The 19,760-nt window shown below is 35.2% G+C and overlaps 1 protein-coding gene across 1 annotated transcript in view; it reads right to left on the bottom strand.

Moving 5' to 3' along the window:
* The window catches only part of LOC110695937 (callose synthase 9-like), a 29,733-nt gene that overhangs the window by 1,442 nt on the left and 8,531 nt on the right, over nucleotides 1-19,760 (bottom strand). Inside the window, exons 14-49 of the mRNA XM_021873172.1 lie at nucleotides 19,629-19,751; nucleotides 17,390-17,492; nucleotides 17,168-17,291; nucleotides 16,877-17,048; nucleotides 16,714-16,766; nucleotides 15,547-15,607; nucleotides 15,238-15,319; nucleotides 14,599-14,648; nucleotides 14,324-14,410; nucleotides 14,153-14,238; nucleotides 12,784-12,808; nucleotides 12,490-12,584; nucleotides 12,259-12,340; nucleotides 11,994-12,154; nucleotides 11,758-11,878; nucleotides 10,765-10,862; nucleotides 10,545-10,635; nucleotides 10,293-10,453; nucleotides 10,090-10,199; nucleotides 8,679-8,813; nucleotides 8,268-8,336; nucleotides 8,007-8,184; nucleotides 7,782-7,896; nucleotides 7,091-7,210; nucleotides 6,625-6,740; nucleotides 6,437-6,520; nucleotides 6,214-6,326; nucleotides 3,992-4,044; nucleotides 3,756-3,932; nucleotides 3,041-3,088; nucleotides 2,601-2,759; nucleotides 1,325-1,438; nucleotides 993-1,081; nucleotides 755-913; nucleotides 530-632; nucleotides 71-190 (exon numbers count right to left, since the gene is read on the bottom strand). Of these exons, the coding sequence (XP_021728864.1) occupies nucleotides 71-190; nucleotides 530-632; nucleotides 755-913; nucleotides 993-1,081; nucleotides 1,325-1,438; nucleotides 2,601-2,759; nucleotides 3,041-3,088; nucleotides 3,756-3,932; nucleotides 3,992-4,044; nucleotides 6,214-6,326; nucleotides 6,437-6,520; nucleotides 6,625-6,740; nucleotides 7,091-7,210; nucleotides 7,782-7,896; nucleotides 8,007-8,184; nucleotides 8,268-8,336; nucleotides 8,679-8,813; nucleotides 10,090-10,199; nucleotides 10,293-10,453; nucleotides 10,545-10,635; nucleotides 10,765-10,862; nucleotides 11,758-11,878; nucleotides 11,994-12,154; nucleotides 12,259-12,340; nucleotides 12,490-12,584; nucleotides 12,784-12,808; nucleotides 14,153-14,238; nucleotides 14,324-14,410; nucleotides 14,599-14,648; nucleotides 15,238-15,319; nucleotides 15,547-15,607; nucleotides 16,714-16,766; nucleotides 16,877-17,048; nucleotides 17,168-17,291; nucleotides 17,390-17,492; nucleotides 19,629-19,751 (3,837 nt within the window). The remainder of the gene's footprint in view (nucleotides 1-70; nucleotides 191-529; nucleotides 633-754; nucleotides 914-992; nucleotides 1,082-1,324; nucleotides 1,439-2,600; nucleotides 2,760-3,040; nucleotides 3,089-3,755; nucleotides 3,933-3,991; nucleotides 4,045-6,213; nucleotides 6,327-6,436; nucleotides 6,521-6,624; nucleotides 6,741-7,090; nucleotides 7,211-7,781; nucleotides 7,897-8,006; nucleotides 8,185-8,267; nucleotides 8,337-8,678; nucleotides 8,814-10,089; nucleotides 10,200-10,292; nucleotides 10,454-10,544; nucleotides 10,636-10,764; nucleotides 10,863-11,757; nucleotides 11,879-11,993; nucleotides 12,155-12,258; nucleotides 12,341-12,489; nucleotides 12,585-12,783; nucleotides 12,809-14,152; nucleotides 14,239-14,323; nucleotides 14,411-14,598; nucleotides 14,649-15,237; nucleotides 15,320-15,546; nucleotides 15,608-16,713; nucleotides 16,767-16,876; nucleotides 17,049-17,167; nucleotides 17,292-17,389; nucleotides 17,493-19,628; nucleotides 19,752-19,760) is intronic.

Consider the following 19,760-nt stretch of genomic DNA (forward strand, 5'->3'; position numbering starts at 1 on the left):
CAAATGTAAGCAGGTGACAGAAACCACTAAGCAAAGAGAAATATAATTAGGAGACAAGTTGAGTTCTCACCGCTAATGATGTATTGGTCCCTTGTACTTGTAGCTTATATACAATACCATACTGGAAGACGATGAACCTCAGGCTTAAAATTGTCTCTGCTATCCTCCCACCAAAAGTCCGAATATGCCCCTGCCAAAACAATCTTTTAGTTCCAAGAATGCAACCAAAGATGAACTAATTTCCTAAGGTCATTTTCCAGTTTCCACAGAAGGTGGCCATTCCTACATTTGTGGGAAGTAGAAATCCCATGAATTCCAACTCCCCTCATTTTTGCCTTTTTGTGTCAACCAAACACCTACCCAAATTACAAAATCCCATAAATTTTCACTTCCCCCGTTCTATTTTGTTAACCAAACATCAGAAGGATTGGTCCAATTCCTCTTCCCACTAAGCATCTCACAAAAGCATGCGGACAAGAAGTAAAAGCATTAGAATTCTGTGCCAGAAATTAATAAGTAGAAAAATCACCAATTCCTCTTCCCACCAAGCTTCCCAACTTTCCTCGCCCTTAACTCCAATACCACCTCTATAAAGAAGCCAATTGGTCCAATCCCGAAAGTCCTCCACAATCCTTTAAAGCAAAAGGAAAAACATGAATTAGACTGGGAGTCTTCAATGCATCATAACACTAAATATTAATTGAAAATGACAATTGTAGCTAAGTAAGTAGCTTTCACCCATATTATTTCTTACTTCTGCCACTCGAAACCAGATGGATTGAACAGGTAGGGAGCAAAGAGCCATGAAAGGGCCATAAACCAACTGCTGACTGAGAGAAGAATGTAGCCTATCGCACCACCATCATTATAGCCATATGCAAGAAATACTATCAACAAAAGGACAACCTCAAGCCTACATCAAAAAAGTATACAACTCAAAAACAATCGTCATGTCACAATACAAGCTACAACAAAAATAAAAGAGGATGTACCCTTTGACAAAATGACTCCGAGAGTAGAGCCGGTAGTTTTCACTGAATTTTATATGACGGACAACAAAACCCCTCCCAGTTGCTTGGTACTGTTAAAACAAACAATTATTAATCAAATGACACAATTCTTAATATAATAACTTTAATACTCCTCTGTTTCTAAATACACTAACCAGTTTGACTTTTATACTGGCCAATAACTTCGACCAATAATATCCCTAATTATATACTAGGGAAAATATAAAAAAGTTGATATTTTGAATATTGCATAAGCCACAGTCAAACTGGTGCATGTATTCAAAAAGGAAGTATAAGGTAGGAAAATGACAAACCCGTGCACCGCCATGGAGAATTGTCCGACCAAAATAATGTGTTCTTGTTCCCAAAGAAAAGGTAAAAAAGACAGAACAAAGTTGAAATTGCATAGTGATAAAATTCACAATGGCCTGAAATTAAAAAAATAAATAAATAAATAAATAAAATAAAGGAGAGATTAGGACTAGATTCGCAATCTCAGTTGATCTCAACATGAAAGAACATTACAGCTGACAATCATTAACAACTCAAAGAGAATAGCATAGCACAATCACTGCTTTGTCATTAAAATTGCAAACTGGCCAGACAATTTAGGCATTAAACCATTAAAAGAGCAGTTAAAAAAACAAATCAAATGCTATTTTCTTATAATCATATTCAAATATCCACATCAGTATAAATAAAGCTTAATATTCACACTGACATTACAGAAGAGATGAACAATAATACCAAATATCAAGTTAGTGTGGGATCACCAAGAGCAAACATATGAACGTAGTTGGCAGATTTTGTACATAGCGCACTCTCAATGGTGAAGGAAAAAAATTCCCTCACCACTCTCCCTACATTTCCCTCTCCTCCGCATCAGATTTTTTATGAATTTTTTTTTATCCCACCAAAGAAATAAACAAAAAATCTCCTCAACATTCTCTTTCCCCAATAACCCACCATATTTCTCTCACAGCATAAACTTTAATACAAATCTTCATGAACGTTTTGGTGATTGTTCACAATTGGGATGGAATATTTTCCCCAAAATTTACTTCATGGAAAGAAAAAACCTCACCATAGGAAGAACTCTTATATTGAGTTCTGGCTGCAATTAACCACCACATCATTTCCTCACTAGAGCAGGAGAAGGAACTTGCATAGCATCATTATAACAACACATTGTGTGTGTGTGTGTGTGTGTTGGGAGAAGGAGGGGGGGGGGAGGTTCATATCAATTTAAGAGCATTGTAGAGTATAATAAATAAAATAACTTGGCATAATTGATTACACCGTAAATTAAACTTTATCAAAATCATAAAAATTAGATGTGACATCTAATATTGCACAACATGAAACATCTACAATCTAACTAAAACCTACAATGGGTTCATAATATTAACATGTTTTGCACAATATTATTGAATTTAAAATATGCTAATACACTTCCTAACAAGACATAAAATCATATTTATCAATCATAAATTAGTTGGGGACTTGGGGGTGAACAAAAATGTTTTGCTGTCTGAGGTATGGAGACACATTAACAAAAAACAAAATCAGGTCAAGTTCCAAAAAACATACCCTAAAAAACCCTTGTTCCAGAATGAATCCAAGAATCATTGGGATAGCAGTAAAGATTCCAATCTGAATAAGGAACTGGGTATTAAGGGCTGCACCAAGTGCAGTATTCTGCGAGATACGAGCTTGATCTTGGATTGTCTCACCAACACCTGACAACGCCTGCAACAAAATTTAGCAAACGTTCCACCAAGGGAAAATGAGTGATCAAGCAAAGAAAAATCCACATGCTTAGGCTTTGAGTGTACTGGACTAGATAAAAAAAAAAAAAAAAAAAAAAAAAAAAAAAAAAAAAAAAAAAGGATAAACACTACAGTATTTGCACAAGTCAGTTCATCTGATAATATTTATTTATCTATTTATCATTTTCAGCTAGAAAAAAAAAAGAAAGAGAAAAATAGTGCACACACTTGGAAAATTTTCTAGCAGGATACTCAACGTACCAGATATGTTTTACCGTAAAGAAATATATATACTGTCAGCACCGTCAACTGCAAAGAAATAAAAAGTGACAGCTTAGTTACATGCAAATATTAGAAGTACAACAGGGATTTAACAAGTATTAGACAGCAACTGTCAAATTAAAAAGGCTAGAGAAACCATTGGAGATTTGTGCAAAATTAGCATTGAGCCAATATTAAAAACAAGTACGCAGGTTACCATGCGTGCATGCTAATAAACACCCCTTCGACACAACTAGACAAATACATTAACAGATGGCAGCAAAATAATCATGAAAGCATCAACAAAATGCTACATACAAAGCAATTTATAATGAAATAAAGACTCGGGATATATAGTATGTTTTAACTTGTCAGATAAACCACTCAAAACATGAGTATGAAACTTTGACACTTCTTTTTGGAATTTGGTCAAGAAGTCAAGAACACACATCCAAATCTGGAGTCAGAATAATATTGCTAGCAACAAGAATCCCATTCTTATGAAAACAACCAGCTGATGGAAGCCCTTTGACTAATTATAGAATTAGTGATACAAAACATATATGCCACAGAATCAATGCTTCCCTACCAATTTTAATGTTAGAAATTGAAAGTACTATTTTGACTAAGATCTCAGCTTCATATCTTTATGCATTCCTACAGATGGTAAAAGTCATACTGGCAGTAAGTTTTACAGTGATATTTGTAGACGTACCATGGTACAAAAGTAGTATCCAACAGTTGTGTAGAAGAATGACATCATTCTGAAGAAATCAAAAAGCTGCCCTAGCCGGTAAACATCCCTACTAAGAACTTGTTCACCATTTCCACCAGCAACTTTTCCTTCAAATAGTGCAATCTGGTTGAGCCCCACATCCCGTCCTTTACCAACCTGTAAACTACAGTCAAAGATGATGTTTCAAAAGTATGCAAGTAAACTTTAAATTATACCTGAATGTACTCATGATGGGTAATGTTCCCCTGTCTTAAAGTTGAGTTGAATCCTGCATTGCAGATTCAGATTTAAAACCATCATATTCTTATTTGACAAACATTTTTATGCAAGTTTCAAAAATCAAAAGAACAAAGAAGACTCAAGCTAGATGAGATATGATATGATTTATCATATTCTTCGCTCAAAAACATTTTTATGCAGGTCTACGAAACATATAGAACAAAAAAGACTAGGGCTTAATAGAAAAGCATCCAAAAGCCACAAGATCCTGGCAAAGAGATATCTCTAATTGTAAAGTTATCAAACAGACCTATAGTACTAATTTAGAGAGCATAAATGCATAATAATCAATGTATTACCCCTTACATTATCACAGGGTTTGAAAACAAACATTATGACGGCGTAATACATAAGATATGGCATATCATACAATAATTAAGAGCCAGAAAATAATTAATAGGTTTACTCAAGAATGTTGAAGAGGATGATGTTAGCTTTAAAGGAAAAGAAAAGTGAAAACGGGAAAGGGAGACAAAGGACTAGTGAGGTCAATTGGCAAAGTAATGAGACATAAGATCAAGAGAATGTCAAATTTTTTTCAAAAAAAAAAAATAATATTCTATATTCTTTTACGTAGTGCTGTCAAATTTCAAACCGAAACCATTTAACTGCCTTAAACAAACTGACCCAAATGAGAACCGAACCGATTAAAAACCGTTTTTTGAAATCGAAAACCGACCTGAACCGTATGTGAATGAACCTGAAATCGAACAGATCCGAATAACGTTAGACCGTATAAAAACCGAACCCGTTAATGAACCGAGCCAGTTTTAGTCCGAACTGAAATAAAACCGAATCGAAAAAAGAACCGAACTGTTTCTAACCCGAAACCGCTTTCAACCCAAAACCGTTTGAACCGGGATAAAACTGTTTACATCGAACCGTTAACAACCCGCGACCCGTTTGCACCGAACTGTATATAAACCGAACCATTTATAAACCGAACCGCTTGCAAACCGAATCGTTTATGAACCGGATCGCTTATAAATGAATCGGGTTACCATAAAGAGAATATTAAAATCAAGTTAAAAGGTGTTTTAAATGAAATTTAATTAGCACACATGTTTACTACCGATCGAGCATTATTATTTTTTCCAACTTTTTTTTTAATGTAATTATATGGATTAAGCAAAATAATCTTACTATTGATAATACAAAGAACCATTAAGAATTTGAAAATTTATCATAGTACAAAAATTATTCTTGCCAAATTAATATTAATTGAAAATTTATCATAGTATAAAATATCTTCCTACCAAATCATTATCATAGTATAAAATATCTTCCGACCCGAACCATAATTTAGTAAACCGATCCAAAAAAAGTTAAACCGTAGAAGAGCCGAATCAGTTATAAACTGAACCGAAAAAGAACCGAACCAGTTATGAACTGAACCGAAAAAAATCGAACTAGTTATAAACTGAATCGAAAAAGAACCGAACCAGTTATGAACTGAACCGAAAAAAATCGAACTAGTTATAATAAACTGAACCGAAAAAGAACCGAACTGTTTCTAACCCGAAACCGTTAACAAACCGCAACCCGTGTGCACCGAACCGTTTACTACCCGGACTGCTATGTTATTCGGACTTTTTCATTTACATCGCGTGTCCGTGTCGACACGACACGTGTCGGACACCAACACCGACACTTCATTTTGAACTAAAAACACAACTTTTTTCAAGAAAATGGGCGAGTCCGATGCTTAGACACCCGTGTCTAATTTGACACTTTATCCGAGTCCAAGTAACATAGCCGGTTTGTTTACAACCCGAACCAAATTAAAACCACTCAAGAATAAACCGAAATCGAATCGAACCGATAACTATTTAAACCAAACTAAAACCGACCCGCGAGACACTTAAACCAATTTCAAACCGACCCAATTTAATGCCGAACTCGAACTGTCAAACCGTTTCAACAATACTACTTTTATGGGATCAACATTAAAAACAGAGTAAAAGACAAAGAAAATGCATGTATTTTTGTCAAAACAACCCAAAAGAAAGAATATAATATTCTATATTCTTTTATGGAATCAACTAGTGAGGTCAATTGGCAAAGCAATGAGACATGAGATCAAGAGAATGTCATACTAGTTTATAGAATTACAGTAAAAGACAAAGAAAATGCATGTATTTTTGTCAGAACAACCAACCAGAAAATATGTCTTCACTAATGTTTATAACACGAGAGGCCTTGCTTATACCACCACGTGTTATATGGAAAACTCTATCAAAAACGTCTGGATGTCCATAATGCATTCGAACCCTGCGAATTTGCAACAATTAACAGAGAACATCAAAAACATATTTAATTAAAACAGAGAAGAAAAAATAAACTTTGCAAAACAATCTCCAATCTTTACAGGACAAACTTACTTCAACGGATTAGCAAGAACTCGTTGTCCAAGAGTTACAAAGCTGGCTTCTTGATTGGACATAAATGAAGCTAATGAAGAAACACTGCATTAAAATGGACATAGTGGTTTATTACGAAGCATATATACTGGTACACAAACAAAAATCATAAGTGAACATAAATTTGTGAGTATTTTAAAAGAGGGTACCTTCCGGTAAATACATGTTCTCTGACACCAAGAATAGTGGGGGCACGAAGTCCATGATCAAGATTGAATTCTTCGAGAAGGTTTCTCATCTTCAAAGCCTCTTCAAAATAATTATCCTAAAACATCATTCAAAGCAACTGAGAAAAAGCCTCGATGATAACTTCAAAGAACCAATCATCAAGTGGAAAATGTATTGAAACAGTGTCAAATTTTCTATAGCAGGCAAAATCATGCTCTTTGTAAAATCAACATGCAGCATACCATATCAAGCATCAATAAGTATTATTTAACAACAGTATAAAATCCCTCCATGAACCCAAGCTAATAACTACAAAATCAGATTGCTTTTTGAACAAAAAAAATAAAAAATATTCCCTTTGTTGCTGACAGAAATAGTTAGGATCTTTATTATTTTACAATATAGGACAGCAACATAATTTAAATAAATTCAACTGCAAATACTTACCTGATTCATATCAATAGTCTGTACTGCTTGTCCACGAGTAAAGATAACAGCGTGATTTTGATTCTCGGGCTTTCCTTCACCAAGTTTAGGATTTCCTGGTAACTTAACAGAGTAGATTTCCTGCAAAATAAATCTCTTACTTTGTTAATTGGTACTAGAGAAAGAACATAAACAAGAGAAGACAATTATGTCTTGGACACAAACAACACAGGCTTCCAAAAAAGTGTTAGTAGGGAAGAGAATGCACTAGAATTGGAGCATCACAGTATACAGTGAAGCTAAAATCTACATGTAATAAAATTGGCTAAAAAAAACCCAAAAGTACAAGTTTCACAAGTGTTCAAATTTGACAATATAACCACAGATGGTCTCCAACGCTCTAACACATCAGAATTCGGTTTAAAATGAAATATATACTATGTATATACATATGGAAACATATATGCATGGAACTAAAAACAAAGTTCCAGGGATAAAGCTAAACCTTTTTGGTATAACTAAGATTTAATAAGCTGTTCCAAACTTCCAATACATTATTATATGACATGAGGATGATTTATAAATATCAAGTGAGACTTATATTGAGTTAAATCACAAATTTTGAAAGCAGACTAAAGAAACTATACGACACAGCATTCTTACTTGTATTGAACTTAGCATGCTACATTACAGGGAAGAAACAAAAAATAACCTTATCTTGTCCATTGATGTCAGCCTTTACAAGTTTGGAGAAGTACTCGGTCTGCACTTTCCCATCCTTCATAGTTTCAACAACATCAATAAAAGCAATCCGAAGAGCTTCATTTCTAGATCACAAGCAAGCAATACAGATCATGAACATGTCTAAGAACGGAATGGATATAGAAGATAGGTGAAAAGGTGACATACTAAACATACAAACAAACTTAATAACTACCTTTGCATGAGCAAAGAAATATCCGCAGCCTCAGGCTTTCCCTCTTCTTTCTGTTTTCCATATATTTGGCATGTAACTACATATGTGAACTTTAAATCAGCCTGAGCACGTGCTTCAGGAGATAGCTCAAAACCCTGGACATTAAGTACATCGTTGCCTGATATTGGAACCTCCAGATCTGCATGTTAATGTTAAAAAAAAATTGATTAATCGTTTGAGCAAAAAATAAAAAGTAAACACCAGTAATCAAAGATTACACACCTCCAGAAGCAATCCTCTCCAAATAGGTCTGGAGCATGAGGGCTTTACGGTAGTACATCATTCCACGAACTGCAATTTCAGAACAAATGTAGAATCACTAATACCCATGAGCGAATATAGGTTGCAGAGATACCCACCAAAACATGTAAATCAAAACACCAAAACTAGTACATGAAAGCCCAGCCAAAATTTTCCATTAAGTTAAGGAAAAAATTTCAGTTTGGCAACCTTCGCTTCGCATATTTTCACTTTAATGTGTAAACGCAGTTTTATGCTTAGAAATTGATAAATTGCATATAATTTATAATCTTTATACTTTTTTTTAAAAAAAAAAAAAGAACGATTGTCAACAAAGCAAATAGTAATTTTGTACCAAAAGGAGATTCAAAATTCAACAAAAAGCACTCATACCAGTTCTTGCTAATGTTTGCCCACGGTAAGATGCCCAAAAACGGAGTTCCTCAATATCATTAGGACTATCAAAGAGGTCTGTTTCCTGTGCATTTTCATCACGCCCAATTCGAGCAAGAAAATTCTTCCATTCATCTGCACAGCCCAGGGCATATGTTTATATAAAGTAATTGTAACTCAAAGGATAAATGCTTAATTTAATTATAAACATTATTTCAAAACCTGTACCAAATATCAAATCTAATTTATTAGTGATAATCAGATACAAAATTTTATGGACTAATGACAATACAATACAAAGCATAATGCACTGAACATCCAGCCGATGGTAAAGAACCAAGAATTACATTTGCCCTCTCAAGCAATGGATGCAAAACTCAACACCTCATCCTAAGCATTGATGAGGCCTTAATTTAAACCAAGTAAATAGGGGTAGTACTTAAAGTGGAAAGACTTTCAAAACCAAAACACAGATACTATGACAGCTCAAAGCTTGACAAGGTATTACCAGAAGAGATGTGCCCCAAACGTAAGCAATACATAAAAAGTTCCTCCCACGGGTTAATCCAAGTAGAAAATAGTCTTTTATACTGCCAGAAGATAGGAGAAAACATATCCCAAGGAGATGCTCCTTTCCCAACAAGTTCCTATGTGGAGAAAATATTTGCTTAGTCTAAAAATAATAGGGTAGGTTTGGTTATTGGACATTTTAAAAGTGATATTAAACTACAACAAAATTAATAATGTTTAGCCTTAAAGCTATTTCCATCAGCCTCTCCTTGGAAACAGCTTCAGGCATTAAGCTTTTGCCATTTCCTGGAAATTAGGAAATACAAAAACAACTTGGTCCAGAAGATATATGATCGCCATTGCCGGACCAAGACTTCACTTCATGCATTATAGAAGGATGGTGATATTTTATAAAACTAATCGAAAAAATAAAAAACACAAAGCCAGTTCCCACATCACAATTTAGCCAAAATAGGCATTCTAGATTTATTGTTGACCATAATTTCCAACAACAGCCATCTAAGGGAAAAAGATCTTTTAATGATTATCTATGACATCTCAAAAAAATCTTGCCTAAGCCTCCAGACTTTCGCAGCATAGTTCACCTAGCTACCAAGAAAACACATTTAGACAACACCTCTAATTAGCAAAACTGCCAAAGATTATCTTAGACTTGACTTCACACTTGTTCACAATTGAACCTGTGAAACGTCTTTACTGTATCTATTCTTGCCAAAATAGTCATTTTAGTGCATGATTGGTATGTATATTGGAAAGGAAGGAGAAAGGGCAATATAAAGTGCTACCATTATTTGTTGTTTGTAACTTATGCACATGGAAAGGAATCCGTTGTAAGATAAACAACTACCATAGTACTTCTCATGATGGTACATAAACCTACCTGGATATATTTTCTGAAGGTAAAACAAAAGTGATATTCCATCCTCGTTTTTCTTCCGCAGTTCATTCAAACTGTATAGCACCGTCTCCGAATAGTAAGGAGTAAATACGCTGCAAAGCCATTTAAAGACGTTCAGTTCTCACCGTTCAGCTTAAGACAAAACCATTAATATTGGCAGTAAAATATCAAGGCATATTTTTCACCTGAAGGACATCATCTCACGCACAACTTTTCCTGCAGGTATGTCCATAAACAAGGAATTTGTAAAAAATTGGAGTCTTCTTCGAGCCTCAAGATTTTTTGGTATGCTTGATGCAGAATCTTTGATTGTCAAAAGTGAATACAGCCTTTTGATTTGGGCTTTCTGTAGATTGAATGTCTCAATCTCACTTAAATGAAAAAATTTACAAATATTGTGATAGATAAAAAAAAGGTAGTAAAAAAATTGACCATACCACTTCGGGATCTTTAGGCCACTTCAACTTCGAAAATAAACTACCTTCCGCCCTAGCTTTTGACAGCACACTCCATGTCTGCATATGGTCCCTGTGGATACAAACATAATAAGATATTCAGTAAGACAGTATATACTTACATCTTCAGATTAAGGAGACGTGACAATAAAAGGAGAAGCATGTGATGAATCCTATGAAGTTTGAGTGGACAGAGACTAACCCCATGTTCACTACAAGTACATCATAATGTATGACATCGTAGAGATCTTGAATGGCTTTAACAGCACCCTTCTCAAGATCTGCTGTCCCAGAACCTTTCTGTTTCACAGGAAGCATAACCAAAGCAAGTCAGAGACCAGAGGACATTAAAAGCAAAAGAATAAGCACACTTGTGTATCAACCACGTATGCTCCTCCTACCTTGAGAAAAAGAGTACCATATTTTAATATTAGAACAAAAGAACAGGCAAACAGCACAATGCCAAATTGCAAATGGTTACCTAGCTAATTAGATACCTTGAAATTTTGAGAAAGCAATGTCTTTCGAGTCTCATTATCACAAATATATAAATCAAGTATCAGCTATCAGCACAACTATAAGCTGTTAAAACAGAACAGGTTCACAAAGTCCAATATCAAAGGGAACTCAGCTCAATGCTTGCCCGTTGGAAGAGACATAACATGGAATAGCCGTAATGCATATTACCATAGTAACATTACCAAGAGTTTTAAGCCATAAATCTGGCATAAGATAAACTCATGAAAATATATGGTGCCTGATGCTGCTGGGTTTACAATAAACCGCAGAAAAGAGAGAAACAGCACCGCGTGATATACAATACTAGATAAGACCACTGAAGGAGGTCAAATTCTAATAACCACAGTTATATACAAAATCATACAGTAAGTTCACAATTTCTAAAATCCAAAAAGCCAAAATACAAGATATTGACCCCTTCATGGATAGCAAATTTTCTTATTTTTTAATTTTCGATAAATTAGACTACAGTCTTGTGAGACGACGACGACGACGACAACAACAACAACAACAACAACAACAACAACAACACAAGAATTAATAATAACTTAACAATAACAATAACAATAACAATAATAATAAAGCCAAAATACAAGGATTAAATCAATAAAGCAGTAAAGCACTAACTAAAATACTCCAAACCACACAAATAAGCCAAAAGGAAAGATACACATACCAACACTCCCATAAGGGCTGTGACTTTCTGAATAACCAGAGACAACTTGCTCAATTCAATGTCAATATGAAAGGACTTCTTGGCTATAGATGCTTCGATATCCTCATACACCTTCTCCACCCTGCAGTAAGTCAAACAAGTCATTGGCTTGGATCCTCCAAGTTTATACACATAAACATCAAGCTTTGCGATAAATATTTTCGTTGTCGGCAGGATACTTCTATATAACCACAAACCATTTTTTTCCATGCTCCTCCAGGATTTCCATCAGAATAAGCTTTATGGAATGATAGCACTCCACAACAGCATATTTCATATACTCGTCTCTCCAGATCCTTTCCCAAAGCTCATCTTGGGAATCTTTACTTTCTGCTGCAATATCTCGTGCAAGAAATATCTTGCAAAAACAAGTAGAGCAACCAAAAAAAAGAAGATACTTACAGTAATATACAAAAGCAACATTGAATAAAAAAATTAAAGTTATAACAGAAAACAAGAAACCTTGCTAGCAAGAAGAAAGAGAGGCCATTGAACCAAGGGCAAACTTCCACTATTTTTAGGCATGAGAAGCAACTCCATTTCCCTAATAAAAATAACCAGATGAATCTAAATCAGAAAGGAAGTAATAAGAGACAAGGATGCACCTCAGACCATAAATAACATATGAGTATGGTAAGAATGAAAATTAAAATACTGGAAAAAGCAGAGTAGGAGACAATTAAAGATACGCACAAGTTGGTGACGTAATCTTCTTCACGTAGATTTCTTATAATTTCATTCCAGAAGGGTGAAAATCTAGCCGCATCTTCCTTGCTTGATTCAACAACCTTGTTTTGACAGATGATCAAACGAGTAAGCTATTAGGTGACTTTGGGTTCTTGCACTACATATATATGAGCTAAACAGCCGCGGCCAACCACAATAACTTGACAATCAAATTAGTTGAAATAAGTTGAAGATAATTATTAACATTCCAAACTATGATGCCTAGTGAAAGGAAGGTGATCAGCTGTTCACTAAACCAACCTGACCAGCTGCATGCTCCGGGACCCTGCATATAGAAGCAGGTACTCAGATGCCAGGAACTGAAAGGACAGCTAAAGGAAATATCAAAATACTTCCTCCATTACGCATTATGTGCAACAATTGCCATTTTAGGATGTTACAAGTTATGTGCAACAAAAAAAAAGTTTCCTTATATAGTAAATTTTTTTGAGTAAATTTACTAAAAAACCCTTACTTCAATCCAATTAATACATTAACTACATGTTATTAACTTATTAACTTAACATAATCAACCCTTAATAAAAATACTAACACACATTCTCTCTCCTCCCTCACAATCAGATCCACCACCCACACCACCATATTTTCTCTCTCCTCACCTTCACCTCCACTCTCTTTTCTGTTTTCTCTAACAACCACCACTCCACCACCACCTTATTTTCTCTCTCTTCTCTTTCAAGCCACCCTCACCACCAATCTTCTCTCTCTTCTCTCACAACCACCATACCACCACCACCACAGGATCGGGTCGCCGCCACTTCCTTCTCCATTTAAGTCGTTGCTGCCCCTTCCCCCTCCATTAAAGCTTAAAGTTGAAGTTTTTATGGTCAAATGTAACCATGAAAACTCTAGATCTAGAGTTTTCATGGTTAAATTTGACCAAATTAACCCCCAAATTAGCAATGACAAGGTAATACTTTCCAAATTTAAGCTTTTTTTCTTCATAGTTAGGGTGGCTGGTGGTGATTTCGGGGAGAGGGGAGGGAGGTGGGGGGTTGTGGATTTTGGTGAGTGAGGAGACGGTGGGTGGTTGGTGGTTGAATGGGTGGGAAAGGGAGGCCTGAAGGTGTTTATGAGGTTGCGGGTTTTGGGTTTGGTGGTAAAGCCAGGTTGGTTTTGGGTGGTTGTGGGTCTGGTAGATCTTGGGTGGTTACAGGTTGCTGCATTTCGGGGTTTATGGTGGCAGCAAGGTGGGTTTTTGGTGGTTTCTGGTGATGGTGTTAGTGTTGGTGTTCTGGTGGTACGGTGTTGGTGGTGAAAGAGTGGTTACGGGATGGGTGGTTAGGGTGGTGAGAGAGTGGTTAAGGTATGGGTGACTAGTGGTTGATTGGTGTTGGTGGCGTACTGGCGGTGTTCTGGTGGTGTTATTAGTGGCTTGGTGGTGGTGTTGGTGGAGAGGATGGCAGTTGGTAGTGGTGGCACTTATATATTTAATTATCCCCCTTTCTCTCTCTTATCCTTAATTACACACCCTTCACATTGTTAATCATCATTATCAAATTTTGTCTTGGGAAACGTGCAACAAGGTTTGTTGCACATAACACGTAACGGAGGAAGTATTTAAGAAAGCAGAGCATTAATAAAAAGGGCAGCAGAAAAGGCGGAAAACCTTTTATAAGGTAAAGCATAAAGTTTATCTATAAATGCTCTTGGAAACTGCTCAAATAGCTGGTGAAGGGCTTCCAATGATCTTATCTGAAATGTTACAGATGAATAAAACTTGCAAACTGATTCCTACGAGTTGAAAAGGAAGTACAATGATAGTTGGACAGTAGCTCACCTCCCCAAGCCTATCTCTTGCCCCCAACAAAAATCCCCAAATAGCAGATACTACGGTATAAAACACATAGATGTCCAATAGATATATCTGAAACAGATAAAAAAAATGGATTAAAAAAACATTAAACAACCAAATAACACATTACCTTCATTAATTTAATGGTTCATGGAAAGATTATACAATTTAATATTGCAGCAAACATGTAACTGTAGGGCTGAAAAATAAAAATGCAAAAAAGAGGAGGAAAGGGAGCGGGATTAGTCAAGATAACTCACACAAAATACAGGTGCCCATACACTGAGGACTGTTATAGCATTGTGGTTATCTGCAAAACCAAACATCAAATCCACAGCAGAAGCTTTAAAACCAGCAAAAAGAAGCATTATCTTGTAGCATTAACATAAGACATTAAATTTCCTAATTTAATTAACAAGATCACCACATATCACAAATTTGCACTGAAGGACAAAATACTAGTCCATCATCTAACTCTACCTCGACATATAATCCCTATTGCAGACTACAGGCACAAGATCAATTCATCACATATTTTTATCAAATTAATTAATTTGGTTTTATTTCTTCTTTTTATTCAAACTTTCCAGTACGCCACAAACATAAGCTTACAACACCCAGCAAATTTAATTTCTCCAATATATTTCAATTAAGAACTTAACTAGTCATTCTAATTTTTCAAAAAAGATTCTACAGCAGCATTTAAGTGAGTAGTATAAAATTTAGCATGACATTCAACTAAAAACCATGTAAATAGCAAGAAGAAAGAACACACTACAAGACATGGGGAGTTGGAGACATAAAGATTGGACCCATTCACTATAGAAAAAATAAAATTAGAAAATCATGTGATACACTGAAACCTACCTCTTATACCCAAACAATAAATTTTAACTTACTTTGTGATACAAAATCATGCCAAGAATATCGTATATTGTTCGCATTGACTATGATCCTTGTGGGCTTAACCAACGGCCGGATCTGTTAAGGAAAAAGAAAAAATCATAATCACATCCAATTTACAATTGTCTAAAGCTTAGTTCTCTCACCTTGATTTTGCTAAACGTAACTTATTTTAACTTAACTAGACTTAGTTTTTCTCGAAACTAACTGACATTGGATAAGAAACAGAGCCTAAGACTCCAGCACTCTACCATTAGGATTGACAATGAAGAAAGTATTGAAATGAGAATTGTGATTTTACTTACCTGGACAAAATACCCGAATGAAAATTTTCCAGCTAAGACAATAAGCCAGAAAAACATATACCTGCATCAAATATATCAAGTGTTGAAATTTTATGTTCAAATGAGATGAGATACCAAGGCAGACCTATAATCTCCAAAGCAACACATTGATTCAGATGAGCAATACTATAGTCCCGACCAAGAGAGAACAATCATCAAGCAATTTTTACGATCTCTTGAAGCCTTCTAATAGTCAACATAATGTGCAAAGGGGCTTTGACCATTAAAAATACACTTGTAACCCCATTATCAATATAATTGGAAAATGAATCTCAATGAAACAATATCCATGCAATATCATATTTATAGACTTGAGAATGTATAATAAAAAAACATAAGAGTAGTGCTGCCAAAAGCTGACACGACATGAAAACCCAGCACAAACTCGACACAAAATAAGAAGGTTTGAGTCAAGAATTCTCAACCCGTTTACATAATTGGGTCGACACGAACACGACACGAATTTAAACAGGTTAGGTTTGGGTTACGATTTTCAACTCGAAACCGACACGCATAACCCAATTATATAAATGGGTTAAATTAAGTAGCATAAAATACTGAATTTTTTTATTCAAAATTTGTAATTTTGTAAATTACCTTAACACCATTTATACATTTTCGTAATTTTTTAGCGGTTAATTTGGCGAAAAAATTACAATTTTCATCTTTAGTAAATTAAAATTTAATTTGGCGATCAATTTGAGACGATTCTTATTTATGGTTGTATTGTTAAAACTACTAGCTTTAAACCCTTGTGGTGGTATCTTTTGCTAAAACTACTAACTATAAATTATTGCAGTATTTTTAAAGAATTAATGATGATGTCTTTTTTATTTTTGAATTGAATATTAATTTGTCAATTACATATTATGTGGGTAAAAGGTTACCCGGGTAACCCCTTAAATAAGCGGATTAGGTTTGGGTCAAGGGTTTTCAACCTGTTTGATAAACGGGTTAGGTTTGGGTCAAGAGTTTTTCAACCCGTTTTATCGACCCGAACCCGACACAACATGAATTGTTTGACAGCCCTACATGAGAGTACAACGATGGTGATCCTATTATTTGAAAATGGAACCACAACCAGCAGGGGAAGTCAGCGACAAAAGAAAAGATTGAGGATTAACTTACTTAGCAAAGTCGGATGTCCTCTCATACATTCCACGGCCAACATAATGTCGTTCCTGCAAAACAAGAAAAGGCAATTATTATATCAGCAAACAAGCAAATACCGAAAACTAACAAAAACAAAATAAGACAGCAACCCCTACAAAAACTGATAGAAAACACAAACCTGACGCATCCATTTGAGAAAGCTGATAACAGCAAAGCGATCACCTTGATCAGCAAGCCGATGGCAGGCTGGTATCCTCATGAGAAAACTAATGAAGAGCTGGAAACCAGCATATATGCCAATCAAAATGACATAGATTCTGTAAATAGTTTCCTCCCCTTGAAGAGACTTCCTGCAACCACCATTGAGAAAATTCAAAACCTATTAGTCTTAGCATGGATGATATTAGAAGAGACTATAAAATCTTCAATTACAGCTAAAATTCAGCAAGAGAGTGTAACAGGAACCTACACATAAAGGAATGTTATGACAGCTGAAGCACAAGCAAACCACAAAAATCGAAGAAATACTCTAGAAACAGCTGAGTGACGTGTTTTTGAATATGCCCCATACATCATGAGAATGTCCAAAACACCTATCAAGAAATGGCATTTTTAAGACTAAATTGCATATGCATCAACACAAGAAATTCTAGCTGAAAATTGATATGATCAAAAGAAGAAAGGATCTCACTCTCGATCAATTTCATAACAACAAATGTTGGCCCAAGACTAAGAACTTGTTTGACAGTTGTTGAATCAATACGCCCACCATTAAAACCAATAATAATCATAGCCTGGAAACAAAAAATGAGTCAGGTAAGTGAAATACACAATTTCATAAGAAATGTACATCAACCATAGATATACAACTAGCAAGAAACTAATAATAGAAATGTTTAATTGTAAGCTCAGTTGTGTGCACTTAAATATCTTGCTAACTCTGAACCATAAAAAAGCGGCAATCAAGAGCCAAGATTGAGTTGGTTCATTGGTTGACGGAGAATCCATTCAGTTCATTTAAATAAAAAAATAAAAAAAAAAGAGTTGCAATGTGCATGTTCATCCTTTATCCTTTGAAGTTCAATTCACTAGAGTAAATCCCTATCCAAATTTAAAATTAGGCATTGTGCTAAGCATCAGTATTAGCAGGTAAGACACTTTAGGTAGTTGCATTATAAATCGGTTATTAGTGGCTTGAAGCCTTGAACAAAAAACTTGTTTGTTCATCTAAGTAAATAGCTCTAAATATAGAGCCTATTCAAGAGAGGAAAAGTAGGTTGAATATTAACGAGAGAGATAGAGAGACAGTTAGTTGGGAGAACACTAAACACTCGAATGCTGGCCAGTTTGCCATCAGAAACTTCCACCATGATAATCATCAATACAATCATTTTTTAACTGGTTTAATCCAAATTTGTTTTACCAATTTCAGTAATGTTTCTACACATTCTTAAAACCCTAACGTATATCAATCCAGTGAGGTAATTTCAAACAATTAAACTTTCTAACGTACCTCTCCCTACACCCTACCTTTCAGTCTTTCACTATCAATATTATAAGCCCCGAATCACTGTCATATAGGAAAACAACTGCCCAAATGATAACCAAAACAAGATGATGCTACCATATCTAGGTGGCATAAAATTGGGTTACAAACCAATCTAAATTTTTTTTTCATTATTACTGGGCACCATTTTTTCTCTCCCTGCTGTTCTTTCTACATAGCAGACTTTCTCCCACATTATCACAACTATTTCCCAACCAGTTTTGTAACAAAGGGGAACCACGGTAATCTTGCTATACAACTTGGAAAGAGTCTTTTGTGATAAGAATGAAAGCCTAGACCATAACCATAAACCGGGAAAAAAAAATGTAATTGTTGGCAGCAGAAATTTTTCTCCCTTTCCAATATCTTTATACTCTTCAATGGATTAGAAGCTCATTAAACGAAATAATAAGATTAGTGTTGACTACCATATCACCCAAAAAATTAAAATATTAGACTAATCTTTCCTGTTGGGAGATTCCACAAGTACACAGACAGGTGCAGTTGAAGAAAGATGTTTCCAAACAACAAAGATTATAGTGGTCAAAATACAAACAACTCCTTAAAAGTTGGTTCTTTTTATTAGAAAATAGCAGAAGGGTCATTGTGTTTCTGTTATAGACTAAGGCTGATTTCACTCAATAATACTCATTAGTAAGAGGACTGGTTTTTCATTAAACTGATTAATGGAAAGGATACCAAGTAGTAGCTTGAGGCTACAAATCTCCTAGCAACTTGAGGTTGCATCTCTCCAAATTTTCCTCATTTAATTTCTGGATACCATTCTAAGTTACACATACTAACTTACTTATACTAATGGTCAAGGTTGACCTTAAAGCTTACATGTGACTACTTAACGAAAATGAAGAAACCATAATAAAACATACTAGAAGCTGATTGCTTTCTTTCCTTCTATTCTTCTTAATTAAATTTGTCACCTACTTAATCGGAGTTGTCTAGGTTCCTAGAATTGCTCTTTTTTTGCTGCTGCTTGTTGATACCCATGTTTGACTCTTCTAGCGTAGACCCGTATTACCAAATTATCCCTCCTAAAGCCAGTCATGACAGTTTCTTATCGAAATTCTAAGCAACCTCTTTGTCAGAGTAAAGGCAAGGCTCTGCACACACTACACAGCTCTCTTCAATTACATAACCAGGAACAATATTAAAGGATGGAAAGGTTGATGACAGTACATGGTGTTACATAATGCATAATATCATTCTCTTTTAAGAAAACTAAACACTGATTATCTCCGAGACACTGGAAATGTGATGATTCCCAATAATAAGCAAAAGTAACAACCACTATAAAGCAAGGAAATCAAGGATGGGAAAAGCATTACCAGATCAATATATAGATTTGAAGCTATAAAGCACAGAGTACCTGAAACATCATGACAAGGAATATCCAGAGGCGATGGAAACTATGGTACAAATGCCAGAAAGTACGATGTTCAACAAAGGATGTTTTTCCCTGACGCTTTCCTCCACCAGACCTCAACAAATTCTACAACAT

The sequence above is a fragment of the Chenopodium quinoa genome, unplaced genomic scaffold (genome assembly GCF_001683475.1).
Source record: "Chenopodium quinoa cultivar QQ74 unplaced genomic scaffold, ASM168347v1, whole genome shotgun sequence".
NCBI classification, from domain to species: domain Eukaryota; kingdom Viridiplantae; phylum Streptophyta; class Magnoliopsida; order Caryophyllales; family Amaranthaceae; genus Chenopodium; species Chenopodium quinoa.